The sequence below is a fragment of the Schistocerca gregaria genome, chromosome 7 (genome assembly GCF_023897955.1).
Source record: "Schistocerca gregaria isolate iqSchGreg1 chromosome 7, iqSchGreg1.2, whole genome shotgun sequence".
In the NCBI taxonomy this organism is placed as follows: Eukaryota; Metazoa; Arthropoda; class Insecta; order Orthoptera; family Acrididae; genus Schistocerca; species Schistocerca gregaria.
In genome coordinates this window covers 141,432,926-141,455,584 of record NC_064926.1, presented here as the reverse complement: position 1 = coordinate 141,455,584, position 22,659 = coordinate 141,432,926, and the positions used below count along the sequence as shown (strand labels likewise).

Below are 22,659 nucleotides of genomic sequence, written 5' to 3'. Positions count from 1 at the left end.
GGCGGTTCGGCGGAGCTCCAGGATTTGCAACGGTCGGGGAGACCATCAACAGCTGTCACACCTGACATGTTGCAGCGCGCTGATGATGTCTTTCGCGAGGACAGGCGCATTACGACTCGGCAGTTGGCGCTGCATCTGTTAATCAGCAAAGGAATTGTCGATGCTGTTATCCGCACTCTTGGATATTCAAAAGTGTGCGCAAGGTGGATCCCGTAGTGTCTAACGGTGGATCACAAATCGCACACAAAAAAATATGTGTCTTGATTGTTTCAACGTTTTGAAGCTGAGGGGGAGGCCTTCTTCTCCCGGATTGTGACAGGTAATGAAACATGGGTTCTCCATTTTGAGCCCGAAACAAAACGATAGTCGATGGAATGGCACCATTCCCACTCCCCATAGAAACAACTGCTTCCGCCAGTAAGGTCATGACCACTGTGTTCTGGGACTGTGAAGGTGTCATCCTCATTGATATGTTGCACGAGGTGGTACCATTAATTTAGACGCGTATGTCAACACAGTAACAAAACTCAAGACGCGATTTAGGTGACTTTGGCGCCACAGCAACCAATGAGATGTTGGACAGTGTTACTCTATCCACCCTACAGTCCTGACCTAGCCCCCTCGACCTTCCACCTGTTTGGACCTTTAAAGGATGCCCTTCGTGGAAGACATTTTAAGGACGATGAGGAGGTGATTCACACAGTGAAGCACTGGCACCGACAACAGGACAAGGTCTGATACGGACAGGGCATACACGCCCTTGTTTCGTGCGTGAGGAAGGCCGTAGAACGGGACGGAGCTTACGTGAAAAAATAGGGTTTGTAGATAAAACACCATTCTTTCGTGTGTGTAGTTCTCATTATGGTCAATAAAGAATTGTTGAAAAAAACGCAGTGCATTACTTTCTGGGCAACCCTCGTAGTTGGGGTGTCGCAGGGTTCCGCTGAAGGAACATGGCAACCAAATTGTGTCCTTCTGCTAGGGAACCCCGCTTGGAAACAGAATAATATGTGCTGTTTTTCCAACCGTTACTTACGTTTCATTGCCCCGTTGATGTAAGATTAACTGCTACTAGAAATAGAGCAAGTACGTATTGGTACAATTATCATCAATCTCTTCCCCCATTCAACGTTTTTATTTATTTTCTGTTTAATTTTACGCTTCTTCACACACCTTCATAGGGCATTCTTGATTGCTTTACACGCTGTCTCGATATCAAATGCGCTTTACATACAAGGGTTACGGGCCTAGCTGCCCTAGAGCTTGGCGGCGCTCTGTTTGACACGAGCTGTTATTCATCACAACTAAAGAACTGTTGTCAATAGAGATAAAAGCAAACTCCTGAGGTGTGCATTCGACGTAGAGGATTCATGTTCATAACTCATAGGGCTTTCATTGCATTATTGCGTCCCTTTGCGTTGGGCTATTGTTTAACTAAATAATAAATGTTATTTATAGTGTGATTTATATCCAGTGCAAAATTTTGTTTATCTGATGTGACTCCAGGGTCGGGCGAAATAAAAAGCACCCAGCCTGCACGAGAATAATATCGCTTGCGTATTCAGATTACATGTCCTGCTGTACGAAACACAACAGTGATCTTATGGATATTCTGTAGTGCTGAACAAAATCGTAATAGAATACCACATAGGCAAATATCGTCCAGAATTAATTCACAACAATATGATTCCTTTTTGGAATATCATTGCACCCTCTCTCATCCTCGTAACGTGAAATAAGATTAATAACGACTTCCTCCCACCTTTTTGATTCGATAGTGACCGTTAGAACAAACACCATTCACTTGTTCCTCGATTTTTAATTCTCCTGCTAATGGAGTTGACTCAGTGGCTGAGACACTGGTCTATACCTCAGAGGGCTCGAGGTTAGAAAACCCATGGCGTCATCCTGACTCGCGTTTTCCTTGGCTTCTCCTAATCACATAGGACAAAAGCCAGAATCTTTCGTATGTGCAGGCTACTGGAGATGTTTTCGCCAATTGTGAGATAGTGCTCCAATACTCTGGATGTCGACGGACGACTGAAAAATAATCCTCATACCTTCTTCCACGATTTATTCACAACTGGGAAAAAGCAGTTCATTGATAACTGTCAACCTAACTGAAATCAGAGAAAGGGTAGGTCTGTCCTTAGAGTGAATTTGTAACATCTGCTAACATAGATACAGGAAAAAATTTACTTCTGTTAGGATGTACGCAGTGACGTAAAACAAATCAACAATGAAAACATTTGTTCTGTGCTTTGGAAATCGATTGAATATTCCTCGATCCGAAGTGTTACACAATATTGCATTCTTTATGTTACAGCTTATATAATAGGAAATAAACGGGCTAAGACAATACACACTTTTGTACAGACTGTAGTTTTGTCCAACACTGCCCAACGAAGAGCAACATACATTTACAAAAGTTTACTTGTTAACTGGTCATGAACCCAATGGAGTAACGTTTTCTTCGTACAATGGCCTCTTTCATGATGTGGCTGTGAAAATTTAAAACTTCATACCCCAGCCAACTATAAAGACCTGAATAGCGCCGAAGATATGGAAATTTTACAGTTCTTTAATGACTCTTCAAACGGTATGTACTGACAGAAATGCGACCAGTTTTTACTTCCTCGAGTAATCGGTTTTGAATAAAGATGATCTTCACCGGACTAAGGAATGAGGCATGAAAAGTCACCTCGAGCAAGAAACTTTGGTACTTTTGGAAATTTCATTAAACACAGGACTGATGACATCATACAGCGTATCTTTAATGACTACCCTATATTGGTAGGCTTCAGGCCAGCTGTATCAATTGTTCGACTATCTACAATTTTTAAAACCTCCATTCACAATGCTATGGGAAACGGAATCGAAGAAGCAAACTAAAATATTCACATCTTTTTTCTTTCAAAAAGTCAATGATACGACTAAGAGAGGTTTATTTTCATTAATTAACGAGACGTATGAGAGTTGTATTCTATGTTGAATAATATACGATCTTAACACGAACGTTACCTATTTAGGACAACAGTTCCATGCAAACATAGGACAAGAACTATAATACCCTTATCACACTGTTAAAGATCTTTGACGAACCTTTTGTTTGTTAAATCTGCGATCAGCTGCAACTTCTATAACATATGTCATCAGCCAAACCCAGTACATCGTCAACAACTTTATTAATAATCTTTTCTAAAATATCTTCAACGGCCTCAATTTACAGCAATGGCTCTCAACCTTTCTTAAACCATTGCCCCTCGGTGCAACTCGATATTTTCTAGTAACCGCACCCTCCAAAAATTCTCCTCCCCATCATCAACTTTAACATCCTTAGAATGAAAAAACTCTTTGGACAATTTTATTTTTAAAATTATGACATATGAAGGACATTTTGTTTTTGTGGGCGTTTTATCAATGTACGAAGTAATGAGTGAATGAGACAATTGGTTCTGCATATGTCTAACAAGCTTTTTCCTATTTGAGCTTTTCTCAGTCAGTGTACGTCGTAAATCACGGTCCAAATCCATCCACTTCCTTGTTTTTATTTTCGCTGCTATAAACTGCTAGAACGCAGCACATTTTCAAGAAACTTGAAATTCAAGATTATTTAATACATGTAAAAACATGTAAAAACATGTATAAAATAATCTTGAATTTCACTCTGTAAAAACATGTATAAAATACCTACAACTCCTTTTCTGCTCCTTCTCTGGTAAGAAAACTGATTATCCACAGTGAGCGTGGATACTTGTTAGAAAACAATTTTTCCCTGCACTACTCCTTCCCCTAGCGGTAACTGCTCCATTAGCGCTGTGTAACACAATTTAAAATTAACTAATCTAAAGTGTGCGCCCTGTACTTATTGTTTATAAATGACTTGGAGAGGCTCCTTAATTCTGCTCTGTCAGATATTGGTAGACTTCAGGCCATTAGTGCTTTGTGTCTGACCAATATAATAATAATAATAATAATAATAATAATAATATTCTGTGGAGTGCTACAGTAACCTTAAATAGTTACTGTTGTTTCGTGTTGTCAATTAGTTCATTTATCTGTTTCGAAGAGAGTAATGACGCAATTTCTGGTATATTGCAGGAACTATCTACAATCTAGAGAACACATTTTAATCACATATTTAGGGCGTACTATGTGCATGTCTAAATTTTCCCGTCATGGTAGAAAGCAGAAAGTATGTATGCTGTGATTGAACTATATAAGTAACCTGTAATCCCCATCGCATAGCGTCACGCATTAATGCTAGTAATTGAGGAAGACTTATTGAGAAAACGTAATTATTCATAACTTATATAATTAATATTATCATTTAAAAATTATTTCTTGATAAAAAGGTCCTTTTTGTTTTCACCTCTCAGAAAATTTCATTTTATACCTCAGTCAGTAATTACCCCAAGGTTGAGAACTACTAATTCACAGCGTAATTACTAAGCGCTGTACGTTCGCCGCCGCGGTTGACATACTGAAATATATAGGAAAATTCACATTTTTTTTCCGTTTTCTATATGTTCTACAGTACAATATAGAAAATAGTTCTCATACCTCAAAGATAATCTGAGGATGTCTAATTGTACCCCGTAGTTTGCTACTAACTCTCTGGAGGACAGTTTAATACCGTGAGTGTTATTTTGTCGGAAATAAACATTACTAAGTCATCTAGAAACACTGTAAACTGTCTTTAGATACTCTCATTGTCTTTATAGAAATGAGTGTTCCTGACTGAAAGAAAGCAGCTTTGGAATTATGGTAACGCACAATAACTTTTGGCAGCTAAGTGCAGTAATTTCTGTTCTCAGTTTAAAGTGATTTTATCAAATGAAAGCAGTAGGGACGAATTTTTAAAACTAAACCTAAAACTATAATTTTGACTGGCATATGTTAAAAAAATACATGGAGAAGAATCATTTGAAAAGTTGCAGCACAAAACAAAGTTGACTGCGAGTAGCGTTGCAGTATCTACGAAAGGCATGATGTGAACAATGAACCGCCAAGCAAAAACAGTGCAACGAGAAACCCACCGTCTCCCGAAACCGAGGCGCTGAGTATGCAGTCTCGGAGAGAGCACAGCGCAGCTGCCTTCCACAGAGACGACAGTGGTAACGAACAAAACTCAGGCATTTACAAACTGGCGAGTAAAAACGCTACGATAGAAATTATCAAATCTAATCGGGATTTTGGGTATTAGCTGTTGAACAGAAATGGCGGAGATTTCTGTAGCAGAGCCGGTTACAGCCATGGAGTCGAATAAAATATTAGCCTTGAATATCTGGTGCTCGAAGGAGAGAGATGATGTTTACTGGAGTTGAACCAGCAACTAGCACTTGTGTCCGACGCGTCTCACGAATAGAGTGCATCTCATACTCCTGCTGGTTGTCCGCTTGTCGTATGGGGCGTAATGCTCCGGAACCACCTTGGTGCTGTAAGATATGAGTGGGTTATGTGCTATTTACGGGTTTCATTACACTTTACATCTGTTAACATCCACAACAACAGAAAAGCCGAAATACATTAGACGAGTTCTCACTATAGTTACGAACACGGAACTGTTATGACATGACACACTATGATAAGAAAATAACTGAGTCCTTGCTCAGCATTTCTGCGTGTAGCGCACGGATATCCAAGACAATGGGCTGCAATTTGCAGGTCCTGAGTATGACCATAAGCACACCGGAATCCAAAGGTACATCCGAGAGGCTATTTGTGGATACTGTTGTATAAGGGGGGGGGGGGGGGGGGGGGGGGGGGACGTCGGATCGACCAAAATTTTTACACATCACAATAGGTCGGATATGTACCGTTGCCGAACTATGGGCATAAATCGACATCCCAAAGATGTTCGGCCTCACATGCGGTTCCTCTTCCTCGAAATGTCTCCGCTCAAACTCGTTTAGGGGTTGAACCGCAAATGTCGCATTACAAGCCATAAAAAAATGGTTCAAATGGCTCTGAGGGACTTAACTTCTTAGGTCATCAGTCCCTAGAACTTAGAACTACTTAGACCTAACTAACCTAAGGACAACACCCACATCCATGCCCGAGGCAGGATTCGAACCTGGGACCGTAGCGGTCGCGCGGTTCCAGACTGTAACGCCTAGAACCGCTCGGCCACTTCGGCCGGCTACAAGCCATAAATCAGACACTTGTGACCCTTTGGTTGAATTGTCTGGCTGATGGCAACTTTAAAAAATACAAAGTTAGTATGACGTATAATAACAGTAATAATAATATCGGGAACTAAATTAACGACCCATAAATGATGTAGGCAACACAGTAGCGATTTGGTTAGAGTAATGTTTATTCAGAAAGCAAACTAATGAAGAAAGTGGTCGTATTTAGAATTACTATTACACTCGAGCGCACATCCATTTGACACAGTTCGATCATTCGCTGTCTCATAGTGAATTAAAAGTCCAACACTCCACCTCGTTAACTACGCGAAAAGTCAGAGCTCACACGAGGCGCGCGGATTCTCGCCGCTCAGAGACTAAGTCCCACGATACCACACAACGCGACATTTTCCAAGTCGTTTCACTTCCTAGCTACCTAAAGAGCGACCGTCCGCTTTCGCGTCTGCATCCGAACTGTCCCTCTGCCCGACCCCGGCAGCATTTTCCCGCGCGCCGAATATCCTCGCTCAACTGACTAGGGCAGTTCCCTTTCCTGAAGCCGTCCATCTGATTGGCTATAGCTTATTCTTCATTATTTTACATTTTAACATATTTCAGTAATCAAAGCTTGACTACTTTCACTTTCTAAATAAAGTAACAATAATGTCCATTATATGTTGTTGTTGTTGTTGTTGTTGTTGTCTTCAGTCCTGAGACTGGTTTGATGCAGCTCTCCATGCTACTCTATCCTGTGCAAGCTGCTTCATCTCCCAGTACCTACTGCAACCTACATCCTTCTGAATCTGCTTGGTGTACTCATCTCTCGGTCTCCCTCTACGATTTTTACCCTCCACGCTGCCCTCCAATGCTAAATTTGTGATCCCTTGATGCCTCAAAACATGTCCTACCAACCGATCCCTTCTTCTAGTCAAGTTGTGCCACAAACTTCTCTTCTCCCCAATCCTATTCAATACCTCCTCATTAGTTACGTGATCTATCCACCTTATCTTCAGTATTCTTCTGTAGCACCACATTTCGAAAGCTTCTATTCTCTTCTTGTCCAAACTAGTTATCGTCCATGTTTCACTTCCATACATGGCTACACTCCAAACAAATACTTTCAGAAACGACTTCCTGATGCATAAATCTATATTCGATGTTAACAAATTTCTCTTCTTCAGAAACGCTTTCCTTGCCATTGCTAGTCTACATTTTATATCCTCTCTACTTCGACCATCATCAGTTATTTTACTTCCTAAATAGCAAAACTCCTTTACTACTTTCAGTGTCTCATTTCCTAATCTAATTCCCTCAGCATCACAGACAGAATTACAATGTCATCGGCGAACCTCAAAGTTTTTACTTCGTCTCCATGAATTTTAATATCTACTCCAAATTTTTCTTTTGTTTCCTTTACTGCTTGCTCAATATACAGATTGAATAACATCGGGCAGAGGCTACAACCCTGTCTCACTCCTTTCCCAACTACTGCTTCCCTTTCATGCCCCTCGACTCTTATGACTGCCATCTGGTTTCTGTACAAATTATAAATAGCCTTTCGCTCCCTGTATTTTACCCCTGCCACCTTTAGAATTTGAAAAAGAGTATTCCAGTCAACATTGTCAAAAGCTTTCTCTAAGTCTACAAATGCTAGAAACGTAGGTTTGCCTTTTCTTAATCTTTCTTCTAAGATAAGTCGTAAGGTCAGTATTGCCTCACGTGTTCCAACATTTCGACGGAATCCAAACTGATCCTCCCCAAGGTCTGCATCTACCAGTTTTTCCATTCGTCTGTAAAGAATTCGCGTTACTATTTTGCAGCCGTGGCTTATTAAACTGATAGTTCGGTAATTTTCACATCTGTCAGCACCTGCTTTCTTTGGGATTGGAATTATTATATTCTTCTTGAAGTCTGAGGGTATTTCGCCTGTCTCATACATCTTGCTCACCAGCTGGTAGAGTTTTGTCAGGACTGGTTGTCCCAAGGCCGTCAGTAGTTCTAACGGAATGTTGTCTACTCCGGGGGCCTTGTTTCGAATATAATAAACGCTAAATTCTTTTACATTAAACCAATACAATTCCCTTCTTAGCTTTGAATGCCACGGCCAGTAGCCTTGCACTAATGTGCTTTCTGATAAATAAATAAAGAACAAAAGTAACTATTATGCACTAAATTTGAAACAAATATTCTACTACCTAATGATTCAATAAGGTGTCATGCTGTCATCCTTCAATGTGTTTTGTGGGGGGAAATGAAGATCTGATTCTTAGCTGTAAATACTGATAATTTAATTTTTTTTTAATCTTTTAAACAGACAAAGATACAGAGATGATATTTACAACGTTTCTCATTTTAATGGTGCGCTTCTATATGAAATGTCGATCGTTAGAATCGACCAAAGCGTTCAGATTTTAGCATTCAGGTTTTTGTTGCAAAACTTGTTAATTTCCCTTTAACGGTAAATCCTAAACTATTATAGATATGATCAACAGTCAAGTTTTATTGGGATCACCATGAAAATTTATGGAGGATGGCAAATTAAAATTACTGCGCCTTGATGTCCTGCACTACTGCAGAATTAAATCGTTTTCATAAATGTTTCCCTTTATGGGCGATTTTTGGTCCGCCGTATTTAACACTACTGCGTCTCCTCGGCCACAAAAGCCTTCTCCTGGGTTTCCCTATGACAGAGGTTCTCGTCTGTCTCACTCGCACACTGCAGCACTTAAGCTTCAGTAGACACCTGTGAATTTCCGCATCTCGTGGTGAATCTGGGCCCTCTGTGGCTCGTCGTCCTCGACGACAGGGTTCGTTTCACAATTCCTGTAGGCTGACTCTTTCGGTCATATATTTAAATGAAAGTACAATGCTCGTTAACTCACAAAGTGCGTCTTTTTAAACCAGCCTTGCCCTAGTGACACGTGTTGTACTAAAGACCCCAGTAATTTTATTAGCTGAAAATAATGGTTTCCACTAAACAATCAAAGTTAGGTAAACTTTAAATCCCTGTCTATGGCTGGTTACGTTAGACGCGAAATTTCTGTCCTGAGTGCTGGGTAAAGCTTGTCTATTCAATCAGCTGCCCTGAAAGTACTGTAGCGCAACTACACTGATAAGATGCTCTACAGAAACAGCATTCCAGTAAAATAGTCGGTATGGGTAGTGTATGATACTTTGTTATTAATAACCAATTCTAAAGGCCACATGTTTTAATTTTTGCTGTAGTACGTAGAACGATAATGAACTTCCATTCTAACAAGTACAGCATTACAGAGCAGCAGCAGTAGCAGCACTCTCGAGCAGAGCCCCTCTGTTAGAACCACCCAACCACAAACTTCCGCTCGTTACTCACTGACTGGCTGCCGTTTTAGGGCCAAAGCTTCACAAACGTGCACTTCGACGTGCGGTTGTCTGGAAAACTTTGCTTGACTCGATATCCCCTAGCCTGCTCTGAGTTTGTCTTTAACTTGTTTTCCTCCACACTGTGTAGGATCATTGCATATCAAGTGCACCAGTTTGCGAATCATCCCAAACTGACAGTCTCAAAGCTGATTGAATTTTTAATACACATATTCACTATAGAATAAAACTAGATTGCGCAGAGTTTCAGCTCAAGACATAAAAGACTGTAGGTTTTAGAAAGCTTTCCGTAAAGCGTTGCATGTCGTGCGAGGTCCACGGCAGTTTTAGCGAAATCTAAGATGGCTTAAAATTGAAGCTTGTAATAATCCAGAGGAGACAGATCAGATGCGCAACTATTTTGTGACCTTCACACTGTTAAAATTTCACAGATTTTGTGCTACATGAGGTCATCGTGGAAATGGTGTTAACCATCACGAACAAGGAAACACTGTAATCGGTGAGAAATGCCTTCGGATGACAATGTAATGCAGCTTTGTTACGCAATTGGAAATGTAACGTAATGTAACTGTCTTGACGACGCTGAGCAGCTATCTCGGGTTGGAAGAATGAAGCTTTGTTGGTAGGACTGAGTTATCAGGCCAAAGATGTGATCAGTATATAGGGTTTTAAGAGGGAGTTTTCTATATATTGAGAGATGGTAGTTAGGATCAAAGCAACATTCAGATGTCCTGCAAACATGGAATCTTAAATGCATACCTTAAGAGCTATGAGCACATACTTATCTTAGCTACTGCGAAACACACCTCTTCTGCTACAAGTTCTTTGCCATTAAGAAACAGCTAGAGTATGCAGTAAAAAATAAGGTGACAAAAAATGGCTCTGAACACTATGGGACTCAACTGCTGTGGTCATCAGTCCCCTAGAACTTAGAACTACTTAAACCTAACTAACCTAAGGACATCACACACATCCATGCCCGAGGCAGGATTCGAACCTGCGACCGTAGCAGTCGCACGGTTCCGGACTGCGCGCCTAGAACCGCGAGACCACCGCGGCCGGCAATTAGGTGACATTCCTCTGTTATTGTTCATAGGTCCAGACTGCAACCATGGAGGGTTATGGCGCTACACACTTACGTACGTTGCTTTGAAGCCGACGCCGCCATATTACATGGCGCAAAACATCAGGAGACTGCTGGTTACGATTACTTCTTGTGTTATATTGCTGTCGTGTGCACGCAACACCTGTTTTGAATAGAAAATATTACAGTACTTTCGTGCGTAACATAGTGTAAGGAAGGTATTTTCAAACATTTTTCTGGGCTTAAACGCGTATTCGATCCAGTAATAGGAGGCCTTTCGTCTTGTTAATGTGTTCTTCTCTTCGTAATACGTTTCGAATAAAAATGAAGAGAAGTACTTGATATGAAAAAGCTGCTTTCGTAATACCACACCTTCCTTAAGACAGACTGGCAAAACTAATGTTCGGTCTATGTCCTCTTCCCAAAAGTGCTGAGAACATATTTTGTTAAGTTTGGTCGGTTTCTAATCTTTCCTTCTCACAGAGTTTACCCGAGAGTTTTATGAGTTGTATTGAAAGGATATCTAAGATTAAATGACAGAAAACGACTAAAATCACTGCAGTAACAGGAAACAGCACAACCTAAACTCATGCATATTAAAGAAAATATCGCTTGAACGGAGCACTTACAAGTGAAATGTGATTCCTTTACACTTTATACTATAGTCAAAATGGTTATTACAGCAGGAAATAACGCAAGCTAGCATTTTTGATCAAAACACTACCAGCAGAAGCTAATATTTGGGGCAACTAAAACAGCGAACGTCAGCTTCAAGTTGTGACCTCATGACAACTCCCCTTTTCGTAGCTCCATGAATATAGTAATCACCTGTTTGTATTGCTCCTGTAAATCGTATTCATAGTTCTGGAAAAGCGCACCGCACACGCTACTTCTAATGGAATGAGTTTATGTTTTGTTAAGTTTTTTGACTGCTTTAACGTTGTGGTTTTGTCTTTGCGCTTAACATCATAATGGAAGCTTATTATTCCACATGGGAAACGGCAAACATGATCTATTATGGTCTGCCAAATGGTTGTATACTACCCTGTTTCTTTTTGGGGGTGAGTGAAATGTAGTTGTTGCTATGGTAATTCAACCCAAATTCTGGTTTTATTTTTTTTGTCAGTACAGTTTGATACTTCATTGAAATTCAGTTACACAGACAGCTAAGTAGTGATTGGTTCACTTACCTTTCCTATTACTGCATCATCACAACGATTCACTGGACGCAAGTTGCCTGTAGCGTCTCCTTTTTGTCGCAGTCTGAGCACCGTCATTGTAAAAAGTGTTTTAACCTTCAAATTGTTTTCTGGGGAAAACGCATGTACACTGATTTCATATTGTGTGTCCAAATGATTTCTGCTGTCCTAGGTAACACACCAGTAATATCTTACAGGATCAGTTGCTTTTGGGTTAGCTATGTCTGCCATCGAAGAACCTTAGTGACCCCATTGCTATCGTTGGAACGTAACCAATCAAGCGAATTTTTCGACATGGAGACGGGTTCCATTTACCTCTAGACAGACATGCTACTAAGTCACGTATTTTCAATCAAACCCTCAGGTATATATGCCAGTTTTTATGTGAACTGCAGGAAATATGAAATTTAAGAAGTTGCCCTTCAGAATTTGTCCCTCTAACACACTCTATGTTTACTTGTAGCTTCAACATCAATGGAAACCCAGCAACAACAACGTCCGCCCCATCGAGAGAGAATATTTTCGCACGAGCAATCATAATTTCACACAGAAATAACGTAACTGTATGTCAGATAGTGTACTACTTAGGAAATAATAAAGTACAATAACACTAAATATTCACTGTTTAGTTTTTGCTTTGTTCATAACAAGTCAACTCCTTATCAAAAATCTGTCACAAGTAACGGCAGCTCAAATATGTTAGGATTTAGTGTACATAAATCTTACCTTTCACCCACTATGTTTCTGTCAGCGATTCTGCGCTGTTTGCACGAAACTGGTAACACTAAATGATGTTAACCTTCTGGGTTGATACTGACAAATAAGTCTTTATTTAATATAATAATAATCTGTACAGGAGTGTTCTACAAACTACTTAGTTTACATATGAAAACATACTGAAATACATTTAAGTGTCTCTTCGACACATTTATTTCCCAGTGTTCCTGTGTAGGAGATCTTAGACCAAACAAAGGTAATCACATGGTATCTACCACTTGGCTGTGAGAACAGAAACACGTGCTTGACACGTGCCTGCCTCACAGACACGTAATTTGTAGGCGCTCAGACAAACATTTACACAGCGCAATGAGCGCCATAGTCCTTTCAGTCTTTGGTCGCCGTCCATTTGTACTCAACTCGGGCGACATGCACCCAGTAGGTGGATCATGCATCCCTAACACATCACAACCTGTGCTCTCAGTTCCACGACATCTGCACCGAAGTAGCACTTTCGCCGGATATTGGCGCCACGAGTGTAGACGTCACATTTTCTCAAACAGTACTGCAGTTTTTGTAACACAAATGACACGGAAAAACTAAACCAGCAATAGAATTCAATTACAACAGACGCCAGTAAATTGAATTAACACTAAAATTTCTTGGAATTCCTGTTGTTTATTTTGTTCTGTAAGACAGGTATAAAATCACGACTTGAAATAGTGCATATTATTGTTGTATAACGAAACACATCTGCATCTGATTTGCTGCATGGAGTGAAGGTAGAGTTTCATGTGTTTTTATCTGAACGTTCCTGGATCTGACATATAATTACGAAATTTTTATTCTTCAAGGTCAGTATGTAAGTCATGACATTCCTTAATGCAGCACACTACTGCCATCAAGATCAGTATTTGTCGTTATGAAGTTCTAAAACGTTATGATTGTCACATAAGTGTGACATATGACAAACTGACTTCCCTGTAAATTAACTGTGTGGTTAGATTAAGATAACAACAACAGGGATTGTGATGAACAAACAGTAAATTTTGTTGTTAACCAAGCAATATATGCGTAGGATTGGAAGTGTAGTGAGTCCACTGACCATAGTTTCATGGAGATTCACAATTGAAAGACTCAAACAGCTGCTGCATTAGATGCAACAAGCGTTTATCATATTTTCTCCAGCCTGTTGTATGTACCAGCCTCAGAGACTTCAGAGGACATATGACTGTGTATAGATGAAACATGAAGTAGACTTCCAATACATAGAACTTGGCATCCAGTGAAATAAGAACGCATAGTGATATCGGCAATAAACAGAAGAGATGTGCATTTCTGCAGTGGCACATTATAATGAAGATTGTAGGATCAACATACTGATGGACGGACATTAACTTTATTACTAAACAAAACCAACTGTGGACCTAGCCATTGATTGAACTAAGGTAGTCGCATGACAAGGTACAGCCACGTTCCAGATCGAAGTAGCACACATTACAACTTTGCAGTGGAAGCACATAAAGTGGTTGCGAAAAATGTATTTGCGGGCAGTCACAACAGCTTGCTACTGCCGTCATTAAGTTATTGATAACGGGAAGAAGAAAAAAGTGACATTTCAAGCGAAAAAAAGCGATGGATGATGGTTGCAAAATTTTAGGTTTAATCCCGAAAAAGTTCTCACAGTACAAATCCTCTTGACAATAGAGATGAATGTGTTACTACTTAGCGTCTTCTGTGATATTATTATCAGTAGAAAGAAAGGCAATGTTGCGAAAAATTTACATGCAGAACTTTACTATAATGGTGGAAAAGAAATTGGGATAAGTTGTTTTCTTTATGGGATTTGGTTTTAAAAGGTATTAGAATAAGCGAATCATCACGCAAGTGAATGAAACAACGCCATTTCAAAAGGGCCGTATTGTATTACTAATACATTGTTATGAAAAAATGAAGTATCAGAAATAAAGGCACCAGTGGATTTACAGACGCAATCTTACATGTCAGTGGGAGTGTCAGCAAAGAATACTGTTTTATTTTTATTATACCCAAGGAATTGGTGTATCGCCATGTAGTGTGTGACAACACTGCACTGGCAGGAATGCTAGACACTGTTACTCCCTCACCTCTTTGAGGTCGTAATTTCTCTTTGCTGACCAATAGCTAGTCGTCAACATCACATTATTTTTGGAAGTGGGGAATGATACAGAACATAAGCTTTCCTCCTCTGAATGTCATCATGTCATTATACAGCAATAGTGACTTGAGAATAAATATAGAGATGTTGAGGCGAGACTTGGGTACTCGCTGGCGGTTATCCGGTATGGAGAAAGTCTGGGAGCCCTACACCATTTGTGACCTTGCAGTGCTGCCCATGGAGAGCCGGGCGCTAGGTCCGGCGCGGCGTCCTTTCCAGGTGCTCGTGTGCTCGGCGCCGCCGCGGCTCTGGAGCGTGTATCACCTCTGGCTGGGGTGTTATCTCTGGCTCTTGCTGCTCCAGATGGGGTAGAGTCTTTGGCGGCTCTGGCTGGGGTAGAATCTTTGGTGGCTCCGGCTGGGGTAGAATCTTTGGCGGCTCACGCAGCCGTCGCCTGTCCTCCATGCACTGGCGATAGCGGCTGCCACCCGTCCAGCCGCAGTGCGCTCCGTGGGTGGAGGAACCGGGCTGTCTCATGCAGATGGCGTGCTCCCCCTGGCAGTCTGGACCCTCCTCAGGCCCCAGGAACGATGTCCACCACTGGCAGGTGTCGCTGTCCGTCGGTGTGCCCTGGTTGCCTACTCGGACCTGTGGGAACCAGCAAGTAACATAGTTGCATTTGCAGTTCATTTCAGACAGCGAACAATGAGGAAGGGTGCAGCACACTAACATCAGCTAATATAGCCCCCAACCTTCAAAATGGCCACACTTTGGCGAGAAAGAGTCTGTAAGTTTCTTCATGTCTGAAAAGCCCAGCTAAAGTATTTGATCCCATAGAACTACCACATTACGGGGATGCCGATTGTTACGTTTCAGGTCCCGGCGGAGGTTCGAGTCCTCCCTCAGGCATGGGGTGTGTGTTTGTCTGTAGGATAATTTAGGTTAAGTAGTGTGTAAGCGTAGGGACTGACGACCTTAGCAGTTAAGTCCCATAAGATTTAACACACATTTGAACAGTTTTTGTTACCTTTCACCCACTGTTCCACATAATTCCAGATATTTTGCGTCGGTTTGAGTTCGGTGATATAGCGGGACAGTCGATTTGCGATAGGACACCTCAGTACTCAGCAATCCAGGATCGTATACTTGCAGCCCTCTGAACAGCTGTTGTCATCCTGGAAGATGTGAGTGTCCACAGCCTAATCGTAATGGAAGTGTAGAAGAAAGGGCAACACTGTCACCGAGAATATTGATATAAGCTTCATGGATTGTGTACATGGCAGTCTGAAAGATTTGGCCTACTCACACTGTATCTGAAAACCGTTTCCACCTTAACTACAACCTCCACATATTGCAGGTTAAACGTCTCTCTGGACTGCCGCTGCACTCACCGCGTTGGATCATTTAAAAAGTGATAATACCGCGACTCTTCAGACCACAATACTCCCCTCCATAGTACTGCCCTCCAGTTTGTGTGTCGATTTCGCCATTTAAGACGGCCACAGCGTCCATTGCATGCAGTGCTCTTCACAATTGTTCTTTGTAAACTGGTTAAGATGGACATGCATCCACTGACTGCAGCAATTTATATGGGGTTTCAAATATATTTTCATTGACAAGGTGTGATACTCGTCTCGTTGTGTTGTCAGTTGCGACTTTTTACGACCTCTGTTCTTACACGGCTGCAAGTGATTTGTCATTCCTCGTAGACTATTGGATATTCCGCGTTGGTACATTAACGAATGGGGCAGTTTCATTCATAGTGTGGTCACGGACATGTTCAAACAACATTACTCTTTTCTGACATTCTGTCACGTATTCACATTGACCTAACTTACTGTGCCGGCTCCACACAACCGACTACCACATACACACAACTGCACTGTCACAAGTTACATCAGCGCTGGAGCACAAGATAATCTCCTGGTACCAGCTCCAGATTGTCTACAGTGCTCCACAGTGACCAGTTTTTAAGGGGTACCTAATATTTTGTCTGGTGGCCTTAAAGGTACACTCCGTGAGTTCCATAGCGCATTAATATCGAAACATACTGGACGGCAGTGGAAGGGGATGTCACTATCAGATTGAGGTGTGTTCATACTAGACAAAAAGTCAACAGAACCTGACTGACCTGAGACCACCACCGAACCGTGAAGGTGAGGCTACGACACGCTGTGGTTGATACACAAAATGTTGGGATATTGTATCAGAATTAAGGTACTAGCTAAAACAGCAGAATTTATTAATGGCATAGAGCAAAATTCATAACTGATGGCCGGCCGCGGTGGCCGTGCGGTTCTAGGCGCTGCAGTCCGGAACCGAGAATGCCTATGACTTGAGTAACATTTACTGCTTGCCTAAATATATAATTCTATGGTTATTTTATGTTGCATAAGCGACAACAGCGAGAACAGAGATATGTGAGACTCCGCGTCGCTGGATCTACCCAAATAACGGGAGTATCTACGGCGAGAACTAGTGAACTGCGGTAGTCGACAACCTGAAACGGGCACTCTTACTTGACCCCAGCATAACCGTTTGTTTGTAGTTTGTGTTTACCTTGAAATTTAAGTATTACTCTTACTTGCCTTGTTTTCATGCAAGTACTTTTTATTAATAGCAACGGTGAGTCTTGTTACTGCTACAGATGCAAATCGTAATACGTCACAGAAGGAAAACTTACTTTTCGCAGGTAACTAACACAGATATCTACTATGAAGTGCGTTATGTGCTGAAAATTTCGATACACGGTATAACAAAAAATTAACACCATGGATGTAATTTACATGACTGCTTGGCCAAGAGCTAGATAAATTCGGTAGTGTGCTGCCATCCATCGGATGTGTACACATCTCGAGCATATGTACACATGTTCACCAGCAGAATATATACCCAGGATATCTCTCGAAAGAGCCGTCAAGGGCATTTTCTCCAGCGTTTCGGTAGGTATTTGTAGCTTAATTGTTGCAGTCCGTAGCGGGAGTCAGCACTGAGAACTGCAGTTCTGGCATAGATGGCAAAGCACTTGGATGATCATTTGAACGGAATGTGGAGTGTCTTGGCACATGTTTATAAAATGAATATAATTACAAGAAAATAAAGAGTGATGGTGTTTAGTCGAATCAGCTCAGGTGATGCTGATTTAATTAGATCATGAAATGACACACTGAAAGTATTAGACGAATTTAAGTACCTTCTAAATGTGTTTGGAGTTTAGAAATGAAACATAGAAAATAAACAGTATAGACAGTCGGAGAAGAGAATTTTCAAATGTGGAGCTAAGTAAAAATGCTTAAGATCTGGTGGGTAGATGGGATAATTAAGAAGTACTGAATCGGATTAGGGAGACAGAAGGTATTGCAAAACCTCACTAAAAGAAGCGATATGCTTGTATGACGCTATCGGTACCAGTGAATGCTTAATTTGGTAATGAAAGGAAGTGGGATGGAGGAGGTAAAAATTGTATACAGACAGCAGAGTTTGAATGCAGTAAACATCTTCAAATAGAAGTAGGGTGCAGTAGCTAAACAGATAAGTTTATAATTTCACAATATTACATGGAAAGCTACTTGAAATCAAATTTGGACATGACTAAAACTACAGCAACACATTTTGAATCTGTATGTATACTCTGAAGTTGTGAGGAAACCTGGTCCTATGTAAAATTGGTAAGTGGGGTGTAATACTTCCATCCAGTAACATTTTAACCAGTCTGGTGTGGCCGTTTAAATTAGAAAAATAAAAGCGTAAGCTTTAAATGTCACGTTCAAGAAATCGTTGACATAAGAGATCCGTACAAACATAGCGTCGTTTGACCATCAAACAGACTCCCATGTGGACGACATGGTAATTAGCATCCCTGGTGTAGAGACACAGTTGAAGTAGTAGAAAACAAACAAGTCACCAGGTCCGGACGGAATCCCAATTCGGTTTTTCGAAGAATACTCTACGGCATTGGCAAATGAAAGGATCTGGAAAATTACAGACCAAAACCCCTTATATCATTTTGCTGCAGAATCCTTGAACATATTTTCAGTTCTGGCATAATAAATTTTCTTACGGCCGGCAATCTTATGTTCACGAATCAGCATGGTTTTTGACAGTATCACTTGTGCGAAACTCGGCTTGCCCTTTTCTCACATGATGAACTGCGAACTGTGGGTGGAGGAAAACAGGCCTATTCCAGTTTTTCTAGATTTTCGAATTGTGTTTGACACGGTGCCCCATTGCGGGCTGTTGAAGAAAGTACGAACTTATGGAAAATATTCACAAATACGTGAGTGGCTCAAAGACGTCATACGTAATAGAAACCATCTTGTTGTCATCGACGGCTAGTGTTCAGCAGAGTGCTCCAGGGAAGTGTCATAGCACTACATTAATAATTTGGCAGACAGGGTGGCCAGCAATCTACGATTGCTTGCTGATGATGCCATGGAGTACAGTAAGGTGTCGAAGTTTTCCATTTGGCGTGATGAAGGGCAGGTAGCCCTAATTTGGAAGAGTTCCACTTGATGCAGTCAAGTCATTTAAATATCTGGGCGTAACGTTGGAGCGCTATATGAGGTGGAACAAGCATGTGAAAACTGTGGTAGGGAAGGCAAATTGACGACTTCGGTTTATTGGGAGAACTTTGGAAAAGAGTGGTTCACCTGTAAAGGAGACCACATATAGGACGCTGGTGCGACCTGTTCTTGAGTCCTGCTCGAGTGTTTGGTATCCGTACCTGGTCGAATTGAAGCAAGCCACCGAATCAGTACAGAGGAGGGCTGCTAGATTTGTTACCGGTAATTTCGAATAAAACTTAAGAGTTACGGATATGCTTCGGGAACTCAAATGGGAATCCCTGAAGGGAAGGCAACATTCTTTTTGAGGAACGTTACTGAGAAAATTTAGAGACCCAGCATTTGAAACTGACTGCACAACGATTCTGCTGCCTCCGACATTCATAACGCGTAAGGACCATGAAGACAAGATACAAGAAATTACGGTTCATACGGAGACAAATAGTCATTTTTCCCTCTGTCTATTATCGAGTGGAATAGAAACGGAAATAACTGTAAAGGTACAGGGTACCCTCCGTCACGTGCCGTAAGGTTGTTTGAGGACTATTGACGTAGATGTAGAAACCTCCCTGTGGAACTATTCTTTGATTTTCTTTTAAGAAGGAACGTTCGAAGACGACATTCAGTCTCTCAGCATTGTCTTTGTACTGCCGTTATTTAGCTGGAGGCACCATGCAGACGCTGGAGATCCTCTATTCTGTCGCCATAAAAAGCACCAGTTGCCACAAAGCGCGCACTGAAAACAAAACCACGCAAATGCTGGCGGATCTGGAAAAAGGAACTGCGTCGCTGCCAAGTGTAAACAGTAGCCCGACAAAATCGAGATGCCCACTTGTCGCCCGAGAAAGTCTAGCCTCCCGAAAAGTAAAACGGCCCATTCATTATTTACGGCACAATTAGCGCCCGCCTTGCCGAAAGGTCGACTGCTGTGATCGATATTCCGTCGAGTTAATTAAGCACGCGTTCACGCTTAATTGGACTGCCGGCTTCCAGGGCGCCCGCGGGCCTTGTACCGGGACCAAAGCAACGCCGAACCGGCTATAAAGACCCCGCGACAAAGTGGCACCCTAGTACAAACTAATCCATCTCGTCGGCGTGGCGGCGACGTTCGTCTTCAGAGATAGTGGCGTGGCGTGTGAAATTGACAACTGCTTCTTCACTACGCAATGTTTACAGTATCTTACCGCCTTCCCCCTCGACAAAATATTTCAGTCTTAAAAACTGTCTCAGAAGCCCACTATATTTTATGGTGTTCCGTTTTAGTTACGAATATCATGGTGCCATAAATAATTCTGACAGACGGTAAAGTACTTGAAAGAGCTGTTGAAGGAAATGGATAGTACACTACTGGCCATTAAAATTGCTACACCAAGAAAAAATGCAGATGATAAACGGGTATTCATTGGATAAATATATTATACTAGAACTGACATGTGATTACATTATCACGCAATTTGGGTGCATAGTACGCAGAACAACCACCTCTGGCCGTAATAACGGCCTTGATGCGCCTGGGCATTGAGTCAAACAGAGCTTGGATGGCGTGTACAGGTACAGCTGCCCATGCAGCTTCAACACGATACCACAGTTCATCAAGAGTAGTGACTGGCGTATTGTGACGAGCCAGTTGCTCGGCCACCATTGACCACAAGTTTTCAATTGGTGAGAGATCTGGAGAATATGCTGGCCAGGGCAGCAGTCGAACATTTTCTGTATCCAGAAAGGCCCGTGCAGGACCTGCAACATGAGGTGATGCATTACCCTGCTGAAATGTAGGGTTTTGCAGGGATCGAATGGAGGGTAGAGCCACGGGTCGTAACACATCTGAAATGTAACGTTCGCTACTTAAAGTGCCGTCAATGCGAACAAGATGCGACGGAGACGTGTAACCAATGGCACCCCATACCATCACGCCCGGTGATACGCCAGTATGGCGATGACGAATATACGCTTCCAATGTGCGTTCACCACGATGTCGCCAAACACGCATGCGACCATCATGATGCTGTAAACAGAACCTGGATTCATCCGAAAAAATGCCGTTTTGGCATTCGTGCACCCAGGTTCGTCGTTGAGTACACCATCGCATGCGCTCCTGTCTGCGATGCAGCGTCAAGGGTAACCGCAGCCATGGTCTCCGAGCTGATAGTCTATGCTGCTGCAAACGTCGTCGAACTGTTCGTGCAGATGGTTGTTGTCTTGCAAACGTCCCCATCTGTTGACTCAGGGACCGAGACGTGGCTGCACGATCCGTTACAACCATGGGGATAAGATGCCTGTCATCTTGACTGCTAGTCATACGAGGCCATTGGGATCCAGCACGGTATTGCGTATTACCCTCCTGAACCAACCGATTTCATATTCTGCTAACACTCGTTGGATCTCGACCAACGCGAGCGGCAATGTCGCGATACGATAAACCGCAATCGCGATAGGCTACAATCCGAACTTTATCAAAGTCGGAAACGTGATGGTACGTATTTCTCCACCTTACAGGAGGCAGCACAACAACATTTCACCAGGCAATGCTAGTCAGCGGCTGTTTGTGTATGAGAAATCGATTGGAAACTTTCGTCATGTCAGCACGTTGTAGGTGTCGCCACAGGTGCCAATCTTGTGTGAATACTCTGAAAAGCTAATCATTTGCATATCAGAGCATCGTCTTCCTGTCGGTTAAATTTCGCGTCTTTAGCACGTCATCGTCGTGATGTAGCAATTTTAATGACCACCAGTAGTTTATGTTTTGAAGAGGTTGCGAGACCCGCACCCGTAAAATTAATTCACGTGTAATGAAATCAGGCGATGCTGAGGGAATTACGAACATCGCGGAATATTCTCGCTTCAACCCCTATAATTTCGTGACGTTCCGATAGGTGACATTGCTGTACGTAGCCTTATAAATGGCTTATGTAACGGAGGTACGTGCGTTGCTAGCAGAGAGCTGTCATTGAGTTTGTTTTCGCGGAAAACCGGAGCATCGTAGATATCCATAGGTGCTTGCAGAAATTCTGAGGAGACCTGATAGTGAACAAAAGCACGTTGAGTCGTGCGGCGAAGCGTGTGTCCTCATATCAGAAACGTTGCGCATACCTGTCCGATCTCTCGCGCGCCGGTTGGCCGCACACAGCTCTCTCTCCTGCAGTATTGGAACGTGAGGACACTCTTATTCAGCGAGTTCATCCCTACAAAAATGCAAACGAATTTCTCCTTCTCCATGACAACGCAAGACCTCACGCAAATCCGCGGACCCGAGAGGAACTCACAAATATTCATTGGACTGTCCTTCCGTATCTCCTACCTTCCGACTCCTATTTGTTTGACGCAATGAAGGATGCAATCCGCGGGAATCCGTAATGGATGATGAGGAGGCTACTGGCGCCGCAGCATGTTGTGTCCGACGTCAACTTATAGAACGGAACCATGCAGGCATACAAGTCTTCACAGTAAGGTGGGGTAAGGACGTCGCCCT

The 22,659-nt window shown here is 42.1% G+C and overlaps 2 protein-coding genes across 3 annotated transcripts in view; one reads left to right on the top strand and one right to left on the bottom strand.

The window, feature by feature from the left end:
* The window catches only part of LOC126282191 (synapsin), a 783,143-nt gene that overhangs the window by 263,753 nt on the left and 496,731 nt on the right, over window positions 1-22,659 (top strand). The gene's annotated exons all lie outside the window — the stretch shown is intronic.
* LOC126282193 (tissue inhibitor of metalloproteinase) overlaps window positions 12,582-22,659 on the bottom strand; it is a 319,649-nt gene continuing 309,571 nt past the window's right edge. For both annotated transcript variants that reach the window (XM_049981721.1, XM_049981722.1), the window contains one exon: window positions 12,582-15,276. In XM_049981721.1, coding sequence (XP_049837678.1) covers window positions 14,881-15,276 — 396 coding nt within the window. In that variant the 3' untranslated portion in view covers window positions 12,582-14,880. The remainder of the gene's footprint in view (window positions 15,277-22,659) is intronic.